This window comes from Lissotriton helveticus, chromosome 11 (genome assembly GCF_964261635.1).
Source record: "Lissotriton helveticus chromosome 11, aLisHel1.1, whole genome shotgun sequence".
Taxonomy (NCBI): domain Eukaryota; kingdom Metazoa; phylum Chordata; class Amphibia; order Caudata; family Salamandridae; genus Lissotriton; species Lissotriton helveticus.
In genome coordinates this window covers 717,314,981-717,332,775 of record NC_136072.1, presented here as the reverse complement: position 1 = coordinate 717,332,775, position 17,795 = coordinate 717,314,981, and the positions used below count along the sequence as shown (strand labels likewise).

Below are 17,795 nucleotides of genomic sequence, written 5' to 3'. Positions count from 1 at the left end.
CTCATAGACCATTGTGTGACATGTAGCTCTTTATGCCAAATGCTATTGGACTGCAACATGTGTTACCTTTGCACACACAGGACACTCATTTTATCACTCTTGGGAGGATGAAGGTCTAAGTCTGTCCTGAAGGAATTCAGACCATAGCCTGTAGGTTTAATGCAGTGTTCTACTGATACTTTAACCCACTAAGTTACCCTACAAGAAAAGAAAGGGACACCTGGAGTTCTGGTGATACCTAATTCAAAATGGAGCCAATGAGTCTGTAGCGTTACACAAGCATGCCCCTGGAAGGAAATCATTAAGTGTTACATGACACCACCTAAAACACAAGCACAAGTATCAGAACTAGAAGAAATGTGCCACTGAAGGGATTTTCAGCTTTAGTATGAAATGGAGCACTGCCTCCCAAATCACTTCAGTCCAGGAGCAATTTTTAACACAGTGAGTGGTTTGGCAGATGGGAGGAGAAGGTTTGCCATGGCATAGATTGAGGGTGAAAGGCAATGGAAAATGGGACAGGAGGGATACCTGTGAGGCTGTGACTCCTGAATTTTCTTATCTGAAGTCAAGGCATTTTTCTGAAATGCACAGGTGTGCACACTGAGCATATGTGCCTGTGTGAGAGTTTAGGAAAGGCCCGAGTGTAGCAGCAACATGTATTTAAAAAACTCTGGGCCTTCACAGATTTTTTTAATTCACAATCTCCACAAAACTATAAGAGACTTTTAAATGTGATCCTTCAATGTGCTTTACAGTTCCCTATTCGAGCTCCAAAGCCCCATACAGTGCGGAGGCCCTTTCTGAATCAGGCCCAGAGTTCTAATACTGGCTTCAGCCTGCCACCCTTTCTGCACCCAGGATGTGATGTTACAGCCAGAGCTGCCTATTTGGGAACTGGGGAACCAGGTGGAATGAATTCTTACTTGAATTGTCTGCATTACTGGGCATATCAGTTAATTTCGTGTGTCTATAAAAAATAAATGTGACCTTGTGTAATGTAACTGGTGCTCATAAAGCGCTCTATTACATTGGGTCGAGCTTCCAGTATATAAAAGCTGCAAAAAGAGATTGAAAACAAAGCCTTAACATAATGAATGACAAATAGATACTCATTTAGTGGCCGATTTGTACAAAGTGAAACCAGAAAATATTGATAAATCACAGCTACCCCATTTAAATGGTGTGATCTTAGGCAAATATTTTATTTTACCATCCTCAATTTTCTTCATTATCACGTATGCATGCACTTTTAAATATGTGAGTTCAGAATATCAGTTGTACAAAAGGTGAGGCTAAAAAATCCAAAATAATATGAAAGCATTACCGTCAGGTAACTAAACATAAACTAAGTTGCAACTGAATTTTTTTTTCTAAATGATAGTGGCAAATGCACTGTCGTACATTATGAAAGTCTATTAATTAATACACTGAAGAGATCTGTGTGTAACCAGAGAGCCACAGAATTACATCTTAGTGCAGTGGAGAATAGTTACTTGTGTATTTCTAGTGTCATGAGGTCAGTCTGTGACAGAAAGCACTGAGATTATGTAATTCACTTTTTTAAACTTGCAGTACACACAGTAGAAGATATACTGCTACCAAATCCTTAAAAGGTTAAGATAAAATGCTGTTTCCAAAATATATATTTTAATAATACTGAGACTGTACCAATTCTTTTTTTACATTACTTTCCCTTCAACACCATGCCAATTAAAAACACTCACTGAACAACTCACTTGTTAACTCCTTCCACTAACACTCAAAAAGAATGTCTTTGCCATCCCAAACCTTTGATCAATTAAAGCCAGTACACATACTAACTCCCAAGCATCCTTTACATTTGCAGATGTTTCCCTTTACATTTGCAGATTAAGTAGTAGGCCCCATTGACATTTCTTTCAGGCAGAAGGCACACTGTCTGCCAGGCTTTGGGGTTACAGCACAGGAGACGTGCTCAATGACACTTCAGTTAAAGCACTTAATATATACTAGTTGAATGAATCATACCCACTGCTGCTACTCGAGAAGAAATAGAGGTTAACGGAGAGAGCGACAGGCCAAGTGCAGTGGGGTAAAGGAAGAGAGGAAGGGGTTTAGGGAGGGAAAGTGAAGCAGACACTCCGACACCCAAGGAGGACTAAAAGCACACACCCGTCACTTGTAGTCGGTGTCGGTGTCTCATCAGAACAGTCCAGTGTGCTTCCTTTCAATGAGGCCCAGCTGCAATTCCTGAAATCTCCTCCCAATTACAGGTTTAAACAGAATACACGAGGCACAGAAGCATGCACTGTGTAACTGTTAAGAGCAAATGACCGCTCTGATGTCAGGCCATTTTCCATTTTGCTAATGGTAATTATTTGTATAATTACCATCCACATCCATATAGCGCATCATAGCTGCCAAGGTTTCAGATTGCTATGTGTGACATTTTCATAATTTCAGCTGAATGAGAGACATTTCAGCAACTATGAATGACACTTTCCCATGTGAAAAGTCAAGCAAATAAGGACAAGTGAAAGATAATAATTAAACCAATTTGAGGAATTAGAAACTTTAAGAAGATTTTAAAAGTGATGCGGAGCATCATAAATAGAGGGGCTTTTAGGAAGCAAAGAGGTGGCAAGGGGCATGCTGAGTGGGAAAGAAGCATTCAACCTCCCTAATCAAAAGACTGAGCACCATGGATAATGCACGACATGGAGTGCCAGCTTCTAAGCACTAACATTGGACACAAAAACACAGACCAGAGCCTGGGAAGTGTAAGGCGATCAGAAATAGCTGTTTTTAGAGGTATATTTTTTACAAATATATGTGTCCAATTGGTGGGACTCTGCTGACTGGTTCGGAAATGGCCACTCCTCATCATAATACATGTTGCGAATCAAGGATTAGTGGTAAATCTTCAGCGCTTGTGTATGAGAATAAATTAGAGGCATACTTTTAAAATACATTTTATAAAACATCTGAGGTGTGAATACATTAATGGGACGCACGTTTGCAGTGACAGATTAGGGTTGGCAACTATATTGCACTCCAGATTGAAAATCACAAGGAAATAAATAGCACTCTGTAAAATGCAGAGTGGTAGTGCACTTACTTGCTTCAATGAGGGCCCCTGGCATCTCTGCCTAAATTGTCTGACAGTCCTGGATGATGTATACAATGCGAAGGACCTTCGTTTTTTAGCTGGCAGGTCAATTATCATTTTTGTTCAATTGTTTTCCAGCGCACACTGAAGTATTTTCAATCCAGCGAGCTGACTTAAGAAAAATACCTAAATGTTCCCCTTGTGGAAACAACGATGTGGATAATTCTATGCTTCTGACTGATGCCTGCATTAATGAATCAAAAGCTCTCCGGCCCGACGCCTGAGCGCTGTGCTGATGGGGCCCCCTGGAGCTTGGGGACCCCCCCTCACCACGTGGGCTGTGGGGGCCTGTGTTATGCCCCTGGTTGCAAGGGATGTTAGCTGCTGGAGGGTCTACCTGGGATGATTTACACTAGGCACAAAAGGAGTGTCTGACACTTGAGAGGCTTCAGAAGTAAGCCCAAGAACAGGTCAGCAAAGGGGTGGTCGGGAAACACTATGTTGGCTGGGAGGATTGTCTACTTTATAGTGAACTAGTAAATCCTGAGCTCGGTACTAACAGGAGGCTAGAGGTTCCATTAGTGCACAGGAACTTCCTGTTGTCACTGGCCCATGAAGTGCCATTGGCAGGACAGTTGGGGATTTGAATAACCCAGGATAGGTTAGACCTGACCTGGGATGCACAGAGATACAGAGTGGTTCTGTAGAAACTGTCCAGCTTCCCAACTAAGTGGTAAGACAGGAAGGAAGACAAAGGCACTGTTAGTGCCTCTACAAGTTGCAGGTGTTCCATTTGAGAGGGTGGGAATAGACATAGTTGGTCCATTTGAACCCCTCCCCCTCACAGACAGGCAACAAGTATATCTTGGTTGTAGTGGATCAAGCCACCAGGTATCCTGAAGCTGTACCTCTGAGGAGCAAGACTGCAAACGTGATAGTGGGAGGTCTCCAAGGGATTTCTTCTAGGGTCGGCTTTCCAAAGATTGTAATTTCCAAATGGGGAACCTACGTTGTCTCTTCTTACTTGAGAGAGATGTGGGAGCAAGCTAGTGTGACATACCACTTTTCCATGGCATATCACCCACAAACCAATGGTTTAGGGAAGCTGTTTAACAAAACACTGAAGAGCAAGATGAGAACGCTACGAGGGAATCTCAGGAGGAAGCAGGATCTTCCCCTGCCATGCCTCTTATTTGCCTATCGAGAGATTCCGCAGAAGGGAGTAGGGTTCAATCCCTTTGAGCTTCTGTTTGGATACCCGGTGAGGGATCCAATTGCCTTAGTTAGAGAGGGTTGGGAAGAACCCTCAGAAACTCCATAGAAAAATGTGATTGGCCTCAAGAAGCTGATGGTGCAATACATGAGTCGGGCGAAAGGAAACCTTTTGGCTAGCCAAGCATTAATGAAAGAATGGTATGATCAGAAAGCTGCACTGACTGGGTATCATAAAAGACAGGAGGTGTTGTGCTGAAGCCTATTTGCCCCAGGGCTTTGGAGGACAAATGGTGTGGCCATAGAAGGTAGTTCAAAAAGTGTCTGAAGTAAACAACTTGGTGGACACAGGTGCCACAAGGAAACCCAAGAGGGTGTTATATGTTAACAGGCTGAAGCCTTACCTCTGCAGAGACTACACAGTGAATGTCATGGCTATGGCAGAGGAAGTGGAGGAAGACTGTCTTGCTGCATAGTGACATGAAGGATATTACTGTAAAAGGGGGCAGTTAGCTCCTGAGTTAACGCTTGAGCAGAGCAGAGAAAGTATAGAGAGGTGTATGAAAGGTTTGCCAACCTCTTCTTGCTGACTCCAGGGTTGACACCGGTCTGTGTACATGACATAGACACAAGTGGCAGTCTGCCAGTGAAGAGCAGAATGTACAAAATGTCTGACTGGGTTCAGGATTGCATTAAGCCAGAAGTGGCCAAAATGTTGGACCTGGGGGCGATTGAGAGATCTTGTAGTCCTTGGTCTAGTCCTCTGGTTCTCATACCAAAGTAAGGGTCTACTGACTTGCAGTTCTGTGTGGACTACTGAGCCCTCAATGTGGTAAATAAAACCAATGTTCATCCAATCCCCAGAGTGGATGAGCTTGTGGATCGGTTAGGTGCTGCTAAATACTTGAGCACCTTTGATCTGCACAGTGGTTATTGGCAGAGCACATTAGCACCAAATGCAAAGGAGAAGACCTCATTTTCTCTGCTAGAGGAGCTATATCAGTTCAAGGTGATTGATGCCCATTGGGCTGAAGAATACTCCTGATACTTTTCAGCACCTGGTAAACTATGTTCTCTGTGGCCTATTTAGATGACATTGCAGTGTTCAGCAATTCATGGGCAGACCACTTGAGGCACATGGAACAGGTGTTGGCTAGGATACAGGAGGAGAAACCTCCTGTATCCAACCAAGTGCCAGTTGGGGCAGTCCTCTATAGTGAGTGGGAGAGTTGGAAAATTCACCCTATGGATGCCAAAAATTTAGTCAGTGATGGAGTCGGAGGTAACTACTACCCAGATTGAAGTGAGGGCGTTTTTAGGACTCAATGGGTCTTACAGGAACTTTGCGGCAAACTATGGAATTAGATTTGCCCCATTGACTGATTTGACCTCTAAGAAGCAGCCGAGGAACGTACTATGGACTGTAGAGTGTCAAAAGACATTTGAGGAACTGAAGACGGCACTATGCACTGCACTAGGTACTGAAAGCACCTGACTACAGTCACCCTGACAATGGAGTTGGGGTGGTGTTAGCTCAACTGGATGATAAGGATAGAGAGCGTCCGGTAGCCTTTATTAGTAGCAAATTACTACCCAGAGAGCAGAACTGGGCGGTCTATTGAGAAGGAGTGATTTGCCATATTGTGGGACTTGCGTAAGTTCCATCTGTATCTATTTTGTACTACGTTTGTGGTGCAGATAGATCACAAGCCACTGAATTGGTTGATGGCTATAAAGGTAGAGAATACCAAGTTGTTGAGATGGTCTATTTAATTGCAAGGGTTAGACTTTGTGTGGAGCACAAAGCCGGGTTAAAATCATGGGAATGCTGATGGATTTTCACGCCAATGTTACCTATATAACCACACAACCTGTCCAGGTTATGAATTAGGTCCATTAAAAAATGTATTTTGTATTAAAAAAAAGTATTTTCATTCTAATACTGCACATGCAAAAGTAACAGCACTCAATATACAACAAAGTAGTCCCCCTTGAGATAGGAACACTAGTAGTTGTCAGGCAAATCTCTGGACTACCCAGTCCCCATGCTACGGGTTTACTGTTATTCCCCTTACACATGCTGCAACATCCAGGGTGTGTATCCTGCTAGGCCCTGTTCATAGGGTTTCCTCTTCTTGGACTCAGTCAATAAGATATGGTCACTTAGAGTCAAGCAGGGTTGCATAAATCCATGGCCGGTGTCGTATGGAGTCCCTGCTAGCCGGGAACTCCAACATGGATCTTGGTGCTTCCGCCCGCGACACGGCGGTTAGCAGTCTAGTGGAGGTGTGGCACCCTCCTATGACGTCAGTATATATTACAATGGTCCCAGTATTAGAACATCGAAATCGTGTCAAATAGGGGAAGAAAAAGTACAATAATACTCAAAACAAAAGGTAAATGCAAAACTGAATCCATGGTTCAAGTGTTATTTAATCACACTGAAACTAATTAGCATATAGTCAGATTAAATAACACTGGAACCACAGATTCAGTCTTGCATTTACCTTTTGTTTTGAATTTTATTGTACTTTTTCTTCCTCTATTTGACACGATTTCGATGTTCTAATACTGGGACCACTGTAATATATACTGTCTTGCACCCAGGTCCCGGGTATTTTGGGTTTACCCTTTATTTGTAACCTCCTATGACGTCAGACGCCAAAGTTGAAAGTGGAGGGGAGCTGGGACTCGGGGGGTCGAAGGAAGGAAGAACGGGAAACTGAGGAGATCCAGAGCTGAATACAGAGCAAAAAGAACAGGACGAGAATGCGGAACAAGGAGAGCCTAGACGCGGGACAGAGGAGGAGTGCACTGGCGTGATGGGGGACCTTGGTGGAGGCTCGCGCCTCGAGGAGAAAAATGCTGAAGTATCCGGACGCCCTACAGAAGGAGAGGACGCCCCAATACTCCCTGCTGCGGTCCAGGAGGACCGCAGTCCTAGGCAAGTGCACTGGGTACAATTTTTGAGGTGGCTGACTGGGTGGGGAGGAGTAAAGAGGGGGAGTAATTAATGAGAGAAAAAGAAGGGAGGAAAGGGAGCACCGAGCACTGATCGTGCCCTCACATCCTTATCCCCTCACAATGGTGACATCCCGCTGGCTGGTGAAGGTAGCACTGATAAAGAGAGACAAGGCAAGGACCAAACTTAGTTTCTTTTTTTTTTTTTTGCTTGTTCTTTTCGTCACCTTCTTGGAACGACGGAGCCAAACCATAACCAAGAGAACCCAGAGGAAGAAGAACGAAAGGCCAAGACTTTGTCCAGGAACCAAGGACATTGGAGACATTTTTTCTAACCCCTCCCCTTTTTTCCAGACTTATAACAAGGTTTTTTTTTTTGTTTGATTACCTTGTTTCCAGACGTTGTTAATTAATAAACAGACCCTTAGGCTTGAACTGCCTTATCACCCAAGCAACTTGTTTTGGCCTTCATTAAACCCCTGTGCAACCGACAAGGAACCCCTTTTATGCCCAAATCTTACAGGCTGTATATCTCCTGGGGCCTAGTAGGCCCAGTTCGCATATTACCTGCTCTGGTGGTACAAACCCTTGCAGTGGAAGAGTGTGGGCCTGGGCCGGATCAGTAAAGTCGGGAGGTACTCGTTCACACGCGCTGCCCCTGGAAGGCGCTGGCTCTTTCTCCTGAGCCGTGCTTATCAGTGCCCTGACAATCAGCGTTGCTGCGGGTCCAGCCACACATAGAAAGATTTGCTAAACCTTACAAATTACATTGATGAGATCACTCCTTATATATCACATATCAATGACAGACATTACTGAAGCCCCCCACTATTGATCTTGTTCACATGTTTGCTAACCGTACAAGTACAAACACTTCTATATGTATAAAATGCAAGGAAATCAGTATGTTGAAAATGGTACTGTATCTCTCCATGATAACCATCCATTCCATATATAATTGTTTTGGTATCAATCGAGTCTGAAAGTACTGCGAGCCAAGTGATCTAAAAAAAGACAAGACTTCTCTCTTTTCTTTCTTAGGTTGACATAATACGCCATTGTTTCATCGAAAATACCATTGCTGCCCCAATCTATTAGCAACAAACTTTTCAGATTTGATGTTCTGATCCTGCCAATTTTCTAAAACAAATGGTCAAAGAGTGAGAAAGGTAAAAAGGGGGTCAAAACACAAGTTGTTTTTTCTATTTATCAAAGAACTTTGTATACCAATTAAACACCATTTTGAGGGGACACATAAGCCCACCATTGTGTAAGGTCGGCCAGAAGTAACCTTCACCCTGAGAGTTTGTGATGGAATTATTTAAGTTTCTGATTCGTAATGAGCTTAGTAGATAAACAAACTTTTCTTTAACACGTTTCGCAGCATATTTCTTACATTTTATAATGATATATTTTAATATGAACCTTCGATTTGCCAGTACCCCTGACCTTGGAGCCACTGTGCACAGGCGTCAGCCATCTATGAAAACTTTTTCCTCTATATACCACAGCTTATCAACTACTACTTTGGAGTTTTAGTTGTACAAAATGAAAAATGTTGTTTATGTATATAAATAATAAAAGCTTCCACAATTACACACCTATTAACACATATCCAGAAAGCTTTCTTTTTGTGATTTGGAGTAAATCCGTTCGGTAATTCTTGTGACATGAAAGTTCAAAATGTATGTATATATCACACCAAGGGGGTAACAGCGGTTCCAACAAATCCAAAGATGTCAGTAGCCATTTAAGGACTCAAGGACAGAGTCCCTTGTCTGAATAAAGATTAAAAAAGCAAATATGGGGCAGAGTGGGGATACTTTGCCCCTCCTAAGCTTGGTTGGGGGGGGGGGGGTTCCCTCACTGGTGTCCTCCCTGGGGCCCAAATCAGTCTTTTTTTTGTTGTACAAGAGATCCATAGAGGATCTACTAATTCTGCGAAAAAAACTAAAAAAAATAGTGGTGGGCTATTGGCATTTTCATTAAAAAGCCCCATGGGGTGGGTCAGCGCCCTGGGGGTTGAGTCAATGTGATATCATTTTAAGGGGAAAAGGTTGTGTAGCACCCATCCCGAGCCTTTTCCATGTCCCTGGGATCCCATCACCCAGGACCACGTTACTTTTAATAGCAGGGGGGCACACGGACCTCATCCCCGGGGCCAAAGTATTTTTTTTTAATGAGGTAGGGGGTTTTAAGGTCCCTCCTAAGGCCTTTGGAGGTCCTGAAGGCTTTTTTAATTGGAGAGAGAGGCATGGGGGCTCTCTGCCCGAGCTATCCTATGGCACTGTGGACCCCATCCCCAGGACTTGTGTCAACAATGTCCCGAGCACCCCATTCCCTGGGATACTATTGCTCCCTACACAGAGGTGTGCGGGCAGGGAATGTAAACTTTATTCCCTACATGTACTCTCCCAGGCAGGGAATACAACTTTCCTCATGCCTGGCGCGAGCAGAGAAATCACATTTCTTGACCTACTATGTATATTTTTTCAAAATGATTTTACACTTAGGATTTCACAAAACACACACACACTGAACTCTTGGAAAACGTGGACTAAGGTTATAAAAGACAGAGCAAGCAATGTTGGATACACAGCATACCGAAAAGTGGCACTAGTGTACAGATGAAGTATACAAAGGCCAAACCAGTAGGAGTGCGCATCGGTTTCCTATCTTCATTATTATTATTTGCAGTTGGAAGAGCCAGAAAATAAAATTAAATTGCAGTTTTCACGTTCACAGACAGTGGAAAAAAAGATTTGTTCTTCTATGTACTAATTAAAAGGTCATTTAGCAGCATGAAGTTCGGCAACCACCTACTGCTTTTAGAGCCTTTGTTATGCTAGTGCGTGAGCTTACATTACATTTACTATCTATTTACATAGATCTTAAGTGTCAACATCAATGACATTTGTGTATGTTGAAAATAATGTCTGCTGAGATTAGGGGCACTGCCAACTCATGTTATGTTTGGAAGAGGGTATTACTATTTCTGTCAATTCAATGTCCCTCTTCTATGTACATAGAACATGGCCGTATTTCTACAGCCTGTTAAGAGAATAGGATATTTTGCTAAATGTTTATTATCTGAGGGTGATGGCACAGTCCCCAACAGAGAGACAGAAGGCCTTCATGGGCATTTTATTTCATTTCATTGTTTTCTCCATACAGGGGATGATAGAGCTTCCATGCATCACTTTAAACCACCTACTTTGGTGGAAGGTTGACAGCCATCAGCTGTGCTAGCTCATGCCATTCATCTACAGCAGAAAAGGAGCTTTACATCTCTCCCAGCTGTTGTAGAGATAGAGTGAGGAGGCTTGAACACCCCAACTCCTAGGCAAATAAGGGGAGGGGACACAGGTTCAGAGGACCATGGAGCTAACACATCATGGTGACGTAGAAGCTCCTGGCCAAGGATATTTTGCGAAAGGGGGGGCATGACATCCAACCCTATCTCCAGTCCTAGGAAGGCCAAAGAGGGAGAAGGGAAAAACGTATATACTGTGTAAGCCCTCCTCAGTTGCCACTTCAACAGGGAGGCTAGTGAAAGATACGGTGCTTGTGGGCCCAAGCCCCTGTTTCAGAGAAGACAGTTTTGTAAACCCTGCCTGGGATTTTTTTTATGACATATGGATCACTTTACCCGATTTGCAAACGAATTTATTCTAAATATCCCTAATTAAAAGGATAGAAGAAAGTTTGCATTTGCTCCTTGTTTGTTTCACAAACCCTGTTAACGGTAATGCTGATTCTCAAACCTCACATAACGTTATTTTTTTAACTATGGTAGTTTGTATTCTTCTAGGGTGTACCCCAGTGTTCTCGGTACATGTGTGGGATAACCTAGCACCCATATGGCTGCAAGCTATCAGAACCACCACACCAAGTTACCTGGATAAAAAATGATCAGAAAGGAACAAAATGGTCTGCTCCACTTTATCAAGAAGAATTAAACTTCTTTTCGATTGCTGTAGGCATGTGGAGGCAATATAAGCATCCACAATTCCATAAGAACCCTAACACTGGTGCAAAATGTTTTTTTCTGAACCAAAAATCTTGATCTATTAAGAACATATTTGCAAATCCTTTTACACATAGAGTTTCACAAAATACACTCATTGAACTCTTGGAAAAGCAGAAATAATGCTATAAATATAGAGCAAAGGATGTTTGGAACAGCATAATTAAAATGGCACTAGAGTTCATGTGAAGTGGACACAGCGGGCCAAAGGCTGTGCTAGTGGGAGGAGGCGCCATTGGGAGTTGAGGAGCATTTACAGTGTTCAGAGCCTTCAGAGTGCACGGGAAGTGGGCACACTATGTGCTCATAGTCTGTTGCGCATGACTGAATGTCATACCTTGTCCACTCTCTGTCATGAAGCATGGGCACAGCGTGCAACCTATGATATTACCCTACTCACAGAGGCGATAGGGCATGGCTCTTCATGCAGGAGTTGACGTCTGGGTGTGACCAGGTACAGAGGTCAAAATCCACAAGTGGTGTTCATATTCCAATAAACACAGACTAAAGCCATTACCAGAGGGATTTTAGCACAGGTAAGGTGGTTAGTGGCATTGACACATAGCCACACCTAGTGCACTATACCTGCTGGGTAGAGCTCAGCTCAAGAAACAGTAAGAACTAGAGCTTCAAGGCAGCCACATTTTACATAATTTCATTGGCCCCCCCAAAACACACACCAAATAACTGGAAATATATCCTCAAGTAAAGTTATGGTTGTGTATCATAAACATTAACTTTTGAAGAATTAAAAACTAAAATGCCCTGCACTTCAATCAGTTGAAGGGTGTGGTAATTAGGATCCAAAACACAAAAGCTACTTATCTTTCCTTATTATGTTTAGTTATGCAACACTGATGCCTTTCCAGTGCATGGCCTAGGTTCATCTTATCTTTTAACACGCACAAAAGTATATCTCTCAACCTGGAGAGGTCTCATCTACCATTTTATTTACGTTTTGTGTATGTTTCATAAAGCACACACGGCATGACTTTATTGCTTCTAGTCACTGCAAAGAGTGTACTTAGGCAGGGAGAAGGGTAAGCAAATAAGCTGGTTCACCTCTGCACTCCAAGAATCCAAACACTCCTGCCAACGACTTGAAAAGCCATGGAGGAAAGTCAAAACCCCAGAAGCACGCACCGCCTACAGAACAGCCACCACAACACACCACCAACTCATCAAATCCACAAAGAAGGACTTCCGCCAAGACAGAATCATCACCAATGCCCACAAATCCAAAGATCTTTACTCCATCATCCAGGAATTTGCCAAACCCGGCAGCAAAACAACAGATGTCCCACCCTCCCAAGACCTCTGCAACATTCTCACCAACTTCGACAACCAGGGCCTCTGCACTGCTTCAGCCCCAGCCCCAGCAACGCCACCCAACAAACCCAACTAACTTGGACCTTGCTCACGACAGAAGACACCTTAAAGACCATGAAGCGCATCCACCCCGGAGCACCCTCAGACCCCTGTCCCCCCCACATCTTCCACAGAGCCTCCACGGCCATCGCACCTGAACTATGCTGGACGATCAATTGCTCCCTCGAGACCGCCACATTCCCAGACAACTGGAAAGATGCTGAAGTCAACCCCCTCCTGAAGAAACCCTCTGAAGACCCGACAGACATCAAGAATTTCAGGTCCATCTCACGGCTTCCTTCACAGCCAAGGTAATCGAAAAGGCCGTCAACACCCAGCTTGCAAACTTCATCGAAGCCAACAACATCCTGGACATCTCTCAATCCGAATTCTGCAGCAACCACAGCACTGAGACCGCCCTACTCACCACCACAGACACAACCTGCGCCCTCCTTGACCAGGGGCAAACAGCAGCCCTCATCCTCCTGGACCTCTCAGCTGCCTTCGCCACAGTCTCCCACTGCACACTAGCCACCAGATTCCACGATGCAGGCATCCGAGCAAAGGCATTCGAATGAACACACTCATTCCTCACAGGCAGAATTTGATTTGATTTGATTTGATTGTGGGATTTGTATAGCACACAAATGCCCAGAGGCGTCAGCAAGTGAGACTCTCGCCGTACTTCTCAGAACCGACAGAGACCTGATGTGGAGTACCCCAGGGATCCTCCTTCAGCCCCACCCTCTTCAACATCTACATGGCCCCCTTCGCAACCATTGTTAGAAACCACGGGCTCAACATCATCTCCTATGCCAACGACACCCAGATCATCCTCTCCCTCACCAAGGAACCCAACATCACCAGGCCCAACTTCCAAGAAGGGATGAAAGCCATCGCCACCTGGATGAAGAAGAACTTCCTGAAACTCAACTCAGAGAAAACAGAAATCCTCATCCTGGGATCCACCCATCTCAGCACTGGACGACACCTGGCGACCCCCAATCTCTGAAATGCCCCCACCCGACAGACCATGTATGATATCTCAGCATCATACTGGATTCATCTCTCACTATGAACCACTAGATCACCGCAGTATCCTCTGCCTGCTTCAACACCCTCCGCATACTCCGAAAAACATTCACACGGATCCCCTCCAAATCTAGAAAAATAGTCATGCACACCCTCATCACTAGCAGACTGGACTACGTCAATGCCCTCTACGCTGGAATAAACAAAAAACTAATTCACAAGCTCCAGACCGTCCAGAACGCCGCAGCCAGACTGATCCTAGACATCCCTCATCACAACCACATCACCCAAAACCTCTGCGATCTCCACTGACTCCCCATCAAAAGAAAAATAACCTTCAAGCTCCTCACTCATGCATACAAGGCCCTCCACAGCATCGGACCAGCATCCCTAAACAACTGCCTTTCCTTCCAAGCTCCCAGGAGAAACCTCCGATCAGCTGAGCTCTCTCTGCCCTAGCCAGCATCCCAATCATCCACAAGACCAGAATGCGTCGAAATTCCTTCTCCTACCTTACAGTCAAGACCTGGAACAACCCCTCTGTCTCTGTCAAAGCCCTACACTGCCTTTCAGGAAGGATCTCAAGACTTAGCTCTACAGATGACTACAGCACCCTATGGAGCTGCCCCCCAGGCCGCTTAAGACCCTCACAGGTGAGTAGTCATGCTTTTCAAACCCTTGATTGATTGAATTAGGATTTAGTATAAGTAGGTTTTCAGTGATGTTCTGATAATTAGGAGGTTGTGGGAATTATGAACATATAGGGTAGGTTATTCCATAAGTGAATATAAACTTTCTCTTCAACTCTTGAAGTTTCTTTTGTGGTCAACTGAGAGGCTTGGGCTGTTTGTAGGTTTCCAGAAGATATGTAACTCGACACTGTTCTGCAAATAAGTTGAAGCAGAGACTCCTAGGTATACAAAAGTGAGACATAGAACTATCTAAGTGATTTAAAGCTTTGGAGATAACAAATGAGGCTTATTGTTCTATCAGAAGTCTGTTGATTGGTTAAAACTGCACGCCATTGCAAGCAGGAGCTACCGAGCGATGACGTTCAGAATGAGTGAATGGTAGTTTTTTGAGCAATTTGAATTGGTAGAATGAGAATGTAACCACTGCCCCAGTTTGCGACCTTAGAAAGAGATAAGCACCTCGGATGGTACATAGGCCCTGACCTTGTCATTGAGAAGGATAGATTCGCGTAATATAGCTGGCAGAGGTACAAGAGTCTACTTTCCTTTTTAGGTGTATTAAGCAGAGGACGAGGACGAGGACTTTGGTTTTGAAGCCATTGAGTTTAAAGCAGGTTTTTAATGTTTTGATTATAGTATGCAACTAGGCTGTGAGTGATGTTCTAGACTGTAAAGCCTGGGTCTGAAAAGGGGTCTTGAGACAAAAATGCTATTTGAGGCAGTGTAGGTAGACTTACGGTGCAGTGGGCCGTGACATCTACCTAATGTAGCTTACTTTAGGATTGTAGTTGCAGTGGCATTCTTCTGACATACCGCTCTGTCATGTGTGGATTTCAGGCGTAGAGGTGACACAGCAGACGTAGTCAAGAGATGTCTTTATGATGAACATAACGTGAAGAGGCTACACGTACTCTCACTGGTTTTCGCAGTGCATATTGTGGCCCAGGTGTGTTTTCTGAATTGGGCAATGTTTGGCCCCTGTAGGGATAGCAGTGTTATAAGGGCCACATATCAGGCATGTCACAACATTCAATATGATCGCAAGATCTGAACATTGCAGAGCTCCAGGTTGTTTTACTTTGACAGGTGGGTTTATTGCTCCCCATCATCTTTCTATATTCTTGCTGACTAGTGATATGGCGGTCGCAAGTGATCAAGTCTTCAAACTATATTTTCCAGCATCCATCCTTAATTTCAAAACCTCTAAAAACTCAGAATTCCAACTGCAATACTGTACGGTATGGTTTCTATGTATTTTACTGCCTTGTGCTCCCCGGGAACTAGTTTCTGTGAAATCCCTTCTTTATGCAGTTATAACAGTCATTGCTTTCAGTGTGGGCTCTGCTAAACATCAGTCTTATCTTAGAACTACCAAAAGAGATGAGAGAGCAAGGCACTGGTGCCTATGCTTTGAGCAAGAGCTACAAAGGAGGACACCCATTTTTTCCTATTACAATATCCATAACCAAATTATCATCTCCCTAGTTTTTTTTAAACAACTTTCTAGCTGTACCGAACCACAAAAATCCCAATGCGCAGGACCCCAGTATCATTAACAATGCTGCTTAGAATTATTTTTGTATTTATCACGGTTCTCTGCATTCTCAGAGAGCTGATTGCTAAACTGGTCTCAGCACTATAATAATGAGTGCATATAAAGTGAACACCACAAACTGAATTGACGAATTATGATAAAATAAGATACTCGTTTATTATCCAACTCATTAGCGGTATATGATAGAATAATTAGCCTATTTGTCATTTGAAATAAAAAAGCTCAGCACGTGGGTATGAATGCTACCCCAGAAAGAGGACTGCAATGAGAGCTTTACAGAAGCAAGCATTCCTTAGCTAGCTATATATAGCCCGTGAGCAAGAACATTTCTGTTCGAAACGCGTTGGGTTTTAATATTTGTAAGAGAGACATTGCTTTGATACTGCACTGCCATTTCCTGCAATAAAGGCGTTAACTTCACTCTGAGGCTCCTCAAATGGGCGCTTTTTTCTTGTGGATGTAATGCGGCCAAGTCCGGTCGCGAGGACGCCCGCTGCTGATCTAAGGCGGATCGAGCGCTTGGTATTTTTCGAGCACACAGAGGGTGAAAGGCTGCATGCAGGATTGAAAATACGAGCAGTTCAGTTATTACGGAGTCTATCTTCACCTACTTAGGTTTTATCAAGGACTATTTTGATGGCAGATGGCATGCACCCACTGGGGTAAAACGAGGCGGAACTACAGGCTCCAGCATGCCCAGCAGCACTCACTAAACGGAGGCGGAGCCAGGTATACTTATCAAGGCGTTCCTAATCAGTATTGCCTCTGCATCTCCTGAGCCCGTGAGCAAGAACATTTCTGTTTGAAACGCGTTGGGTTTTAATATTTGTAAGAGAGACATTGCTTTGATACTGCACTGCCATTTCCTGCAATAAAGGCGTTAACTTCACTCTGAGGCTCCTCAAATGGGCGCTTTTTTCTTGTGGATGTAATGCGGCCAAGTCCGGTCGCGAGGACGCCCGCTGCTGATCTAAGGCGGATCGAGCGCTTGGTATTTTTCGAGCGCACAGAGGGTGAAAGGGTGCATGCAGGATTGAAAATACGAGCAGTTCAGTTATTACGGAGTCTATCTTCACCTACTTAGGTTTTATCAAGGACTATTTTGATGGCAGATGGCATGCACCCACTGGGGTAAAACGAGGCGGAACTACAGGCTCCAGCATGCCCAGCAGCACTCACTAAACGGAGGCGGAGCCAGGTATACTTATCAAGGCGTTCCTAATCAGTATTGCCTCTGCATCTCCTGAGCCCGTGAGCAAGAACATTTCTGTTTGAAACGCGTTGGGTTTTAATATTTGTAAGAGAGACATTGCTTTGATACTGCACTGCCATTTCCTGCAATAAAGGCGTTAACTTCACTCTGAGGCTCCTCAAATGGGCGCTTTTTTCTTGTGGATGTAATGCGGCCAAGTCCGGTCGCGAGGACGCCCGCTGCTGATCTAAGGCGGATCGAGCGCTTGGTATTTTTCGAGCGCACAGAGGGTGAAAGGCTGCATGCAGGATTGAAAATACGAGCAGTTCAGTTATTACGGAGTCTATCTTCACCTACTTAGGTTTTATCAAGGACTATTTTGATGGCAGATGGCATGCACCCACTGGGGTAAAACGAGGCGGAACTACAGGCTCCAGCATGCCCAGCAGCACTCACTAAACGGAGGCGGAGCCAGGTATACTTATTAAGGCGTTCCTAATCAGTATTGCCTCTGCATCTCCTGAGCCCGTGAGCAAGAACATTTCTGTTCGAAACGCGTTGGGTTTTAATATTTGTAAGAGAGACATTGCTTTGATACTGCACTGCCATTTCCTGCAATAAAGGCGTTAACTTCACTCTGAGGCTCCTCAAATGGGCGCTTTTTT

General features: G+C 44.1%; 1 protein-coding gene across 3 annotated transcripts in view; it reads right to left on the bottom strand.

Moving 5' to 3' along the window:
- LOC144791811 (CD5 antigen-like) overlaps positions 1 to 17,795 on the bottom strand; it is an 855,436-nt gene that overhangs the window by 777,622 nt on the left and 60,019 nt on the right. Inside the window, exon 1 of one of the 3 annotated variants that reach the window (XM_078666591.1) lies at positions 2,155 to 2,205. The exons of the other annotated variants lie outside the window; for them this stretch is intronic. Within the exon in view, the coding sequence (XP_078522717.1) occupies positions 2,155 to 2,185 (31 nt within the window). The 5' untranslated portion in view covers positions 2,186 to 2,205. Of the gene's footprint in view, positions 1 to 2,154; positions 2,206 to 17,795 lie in introns of those variants that run through there. 3 annotated transcript variants of the gene reach the window in all.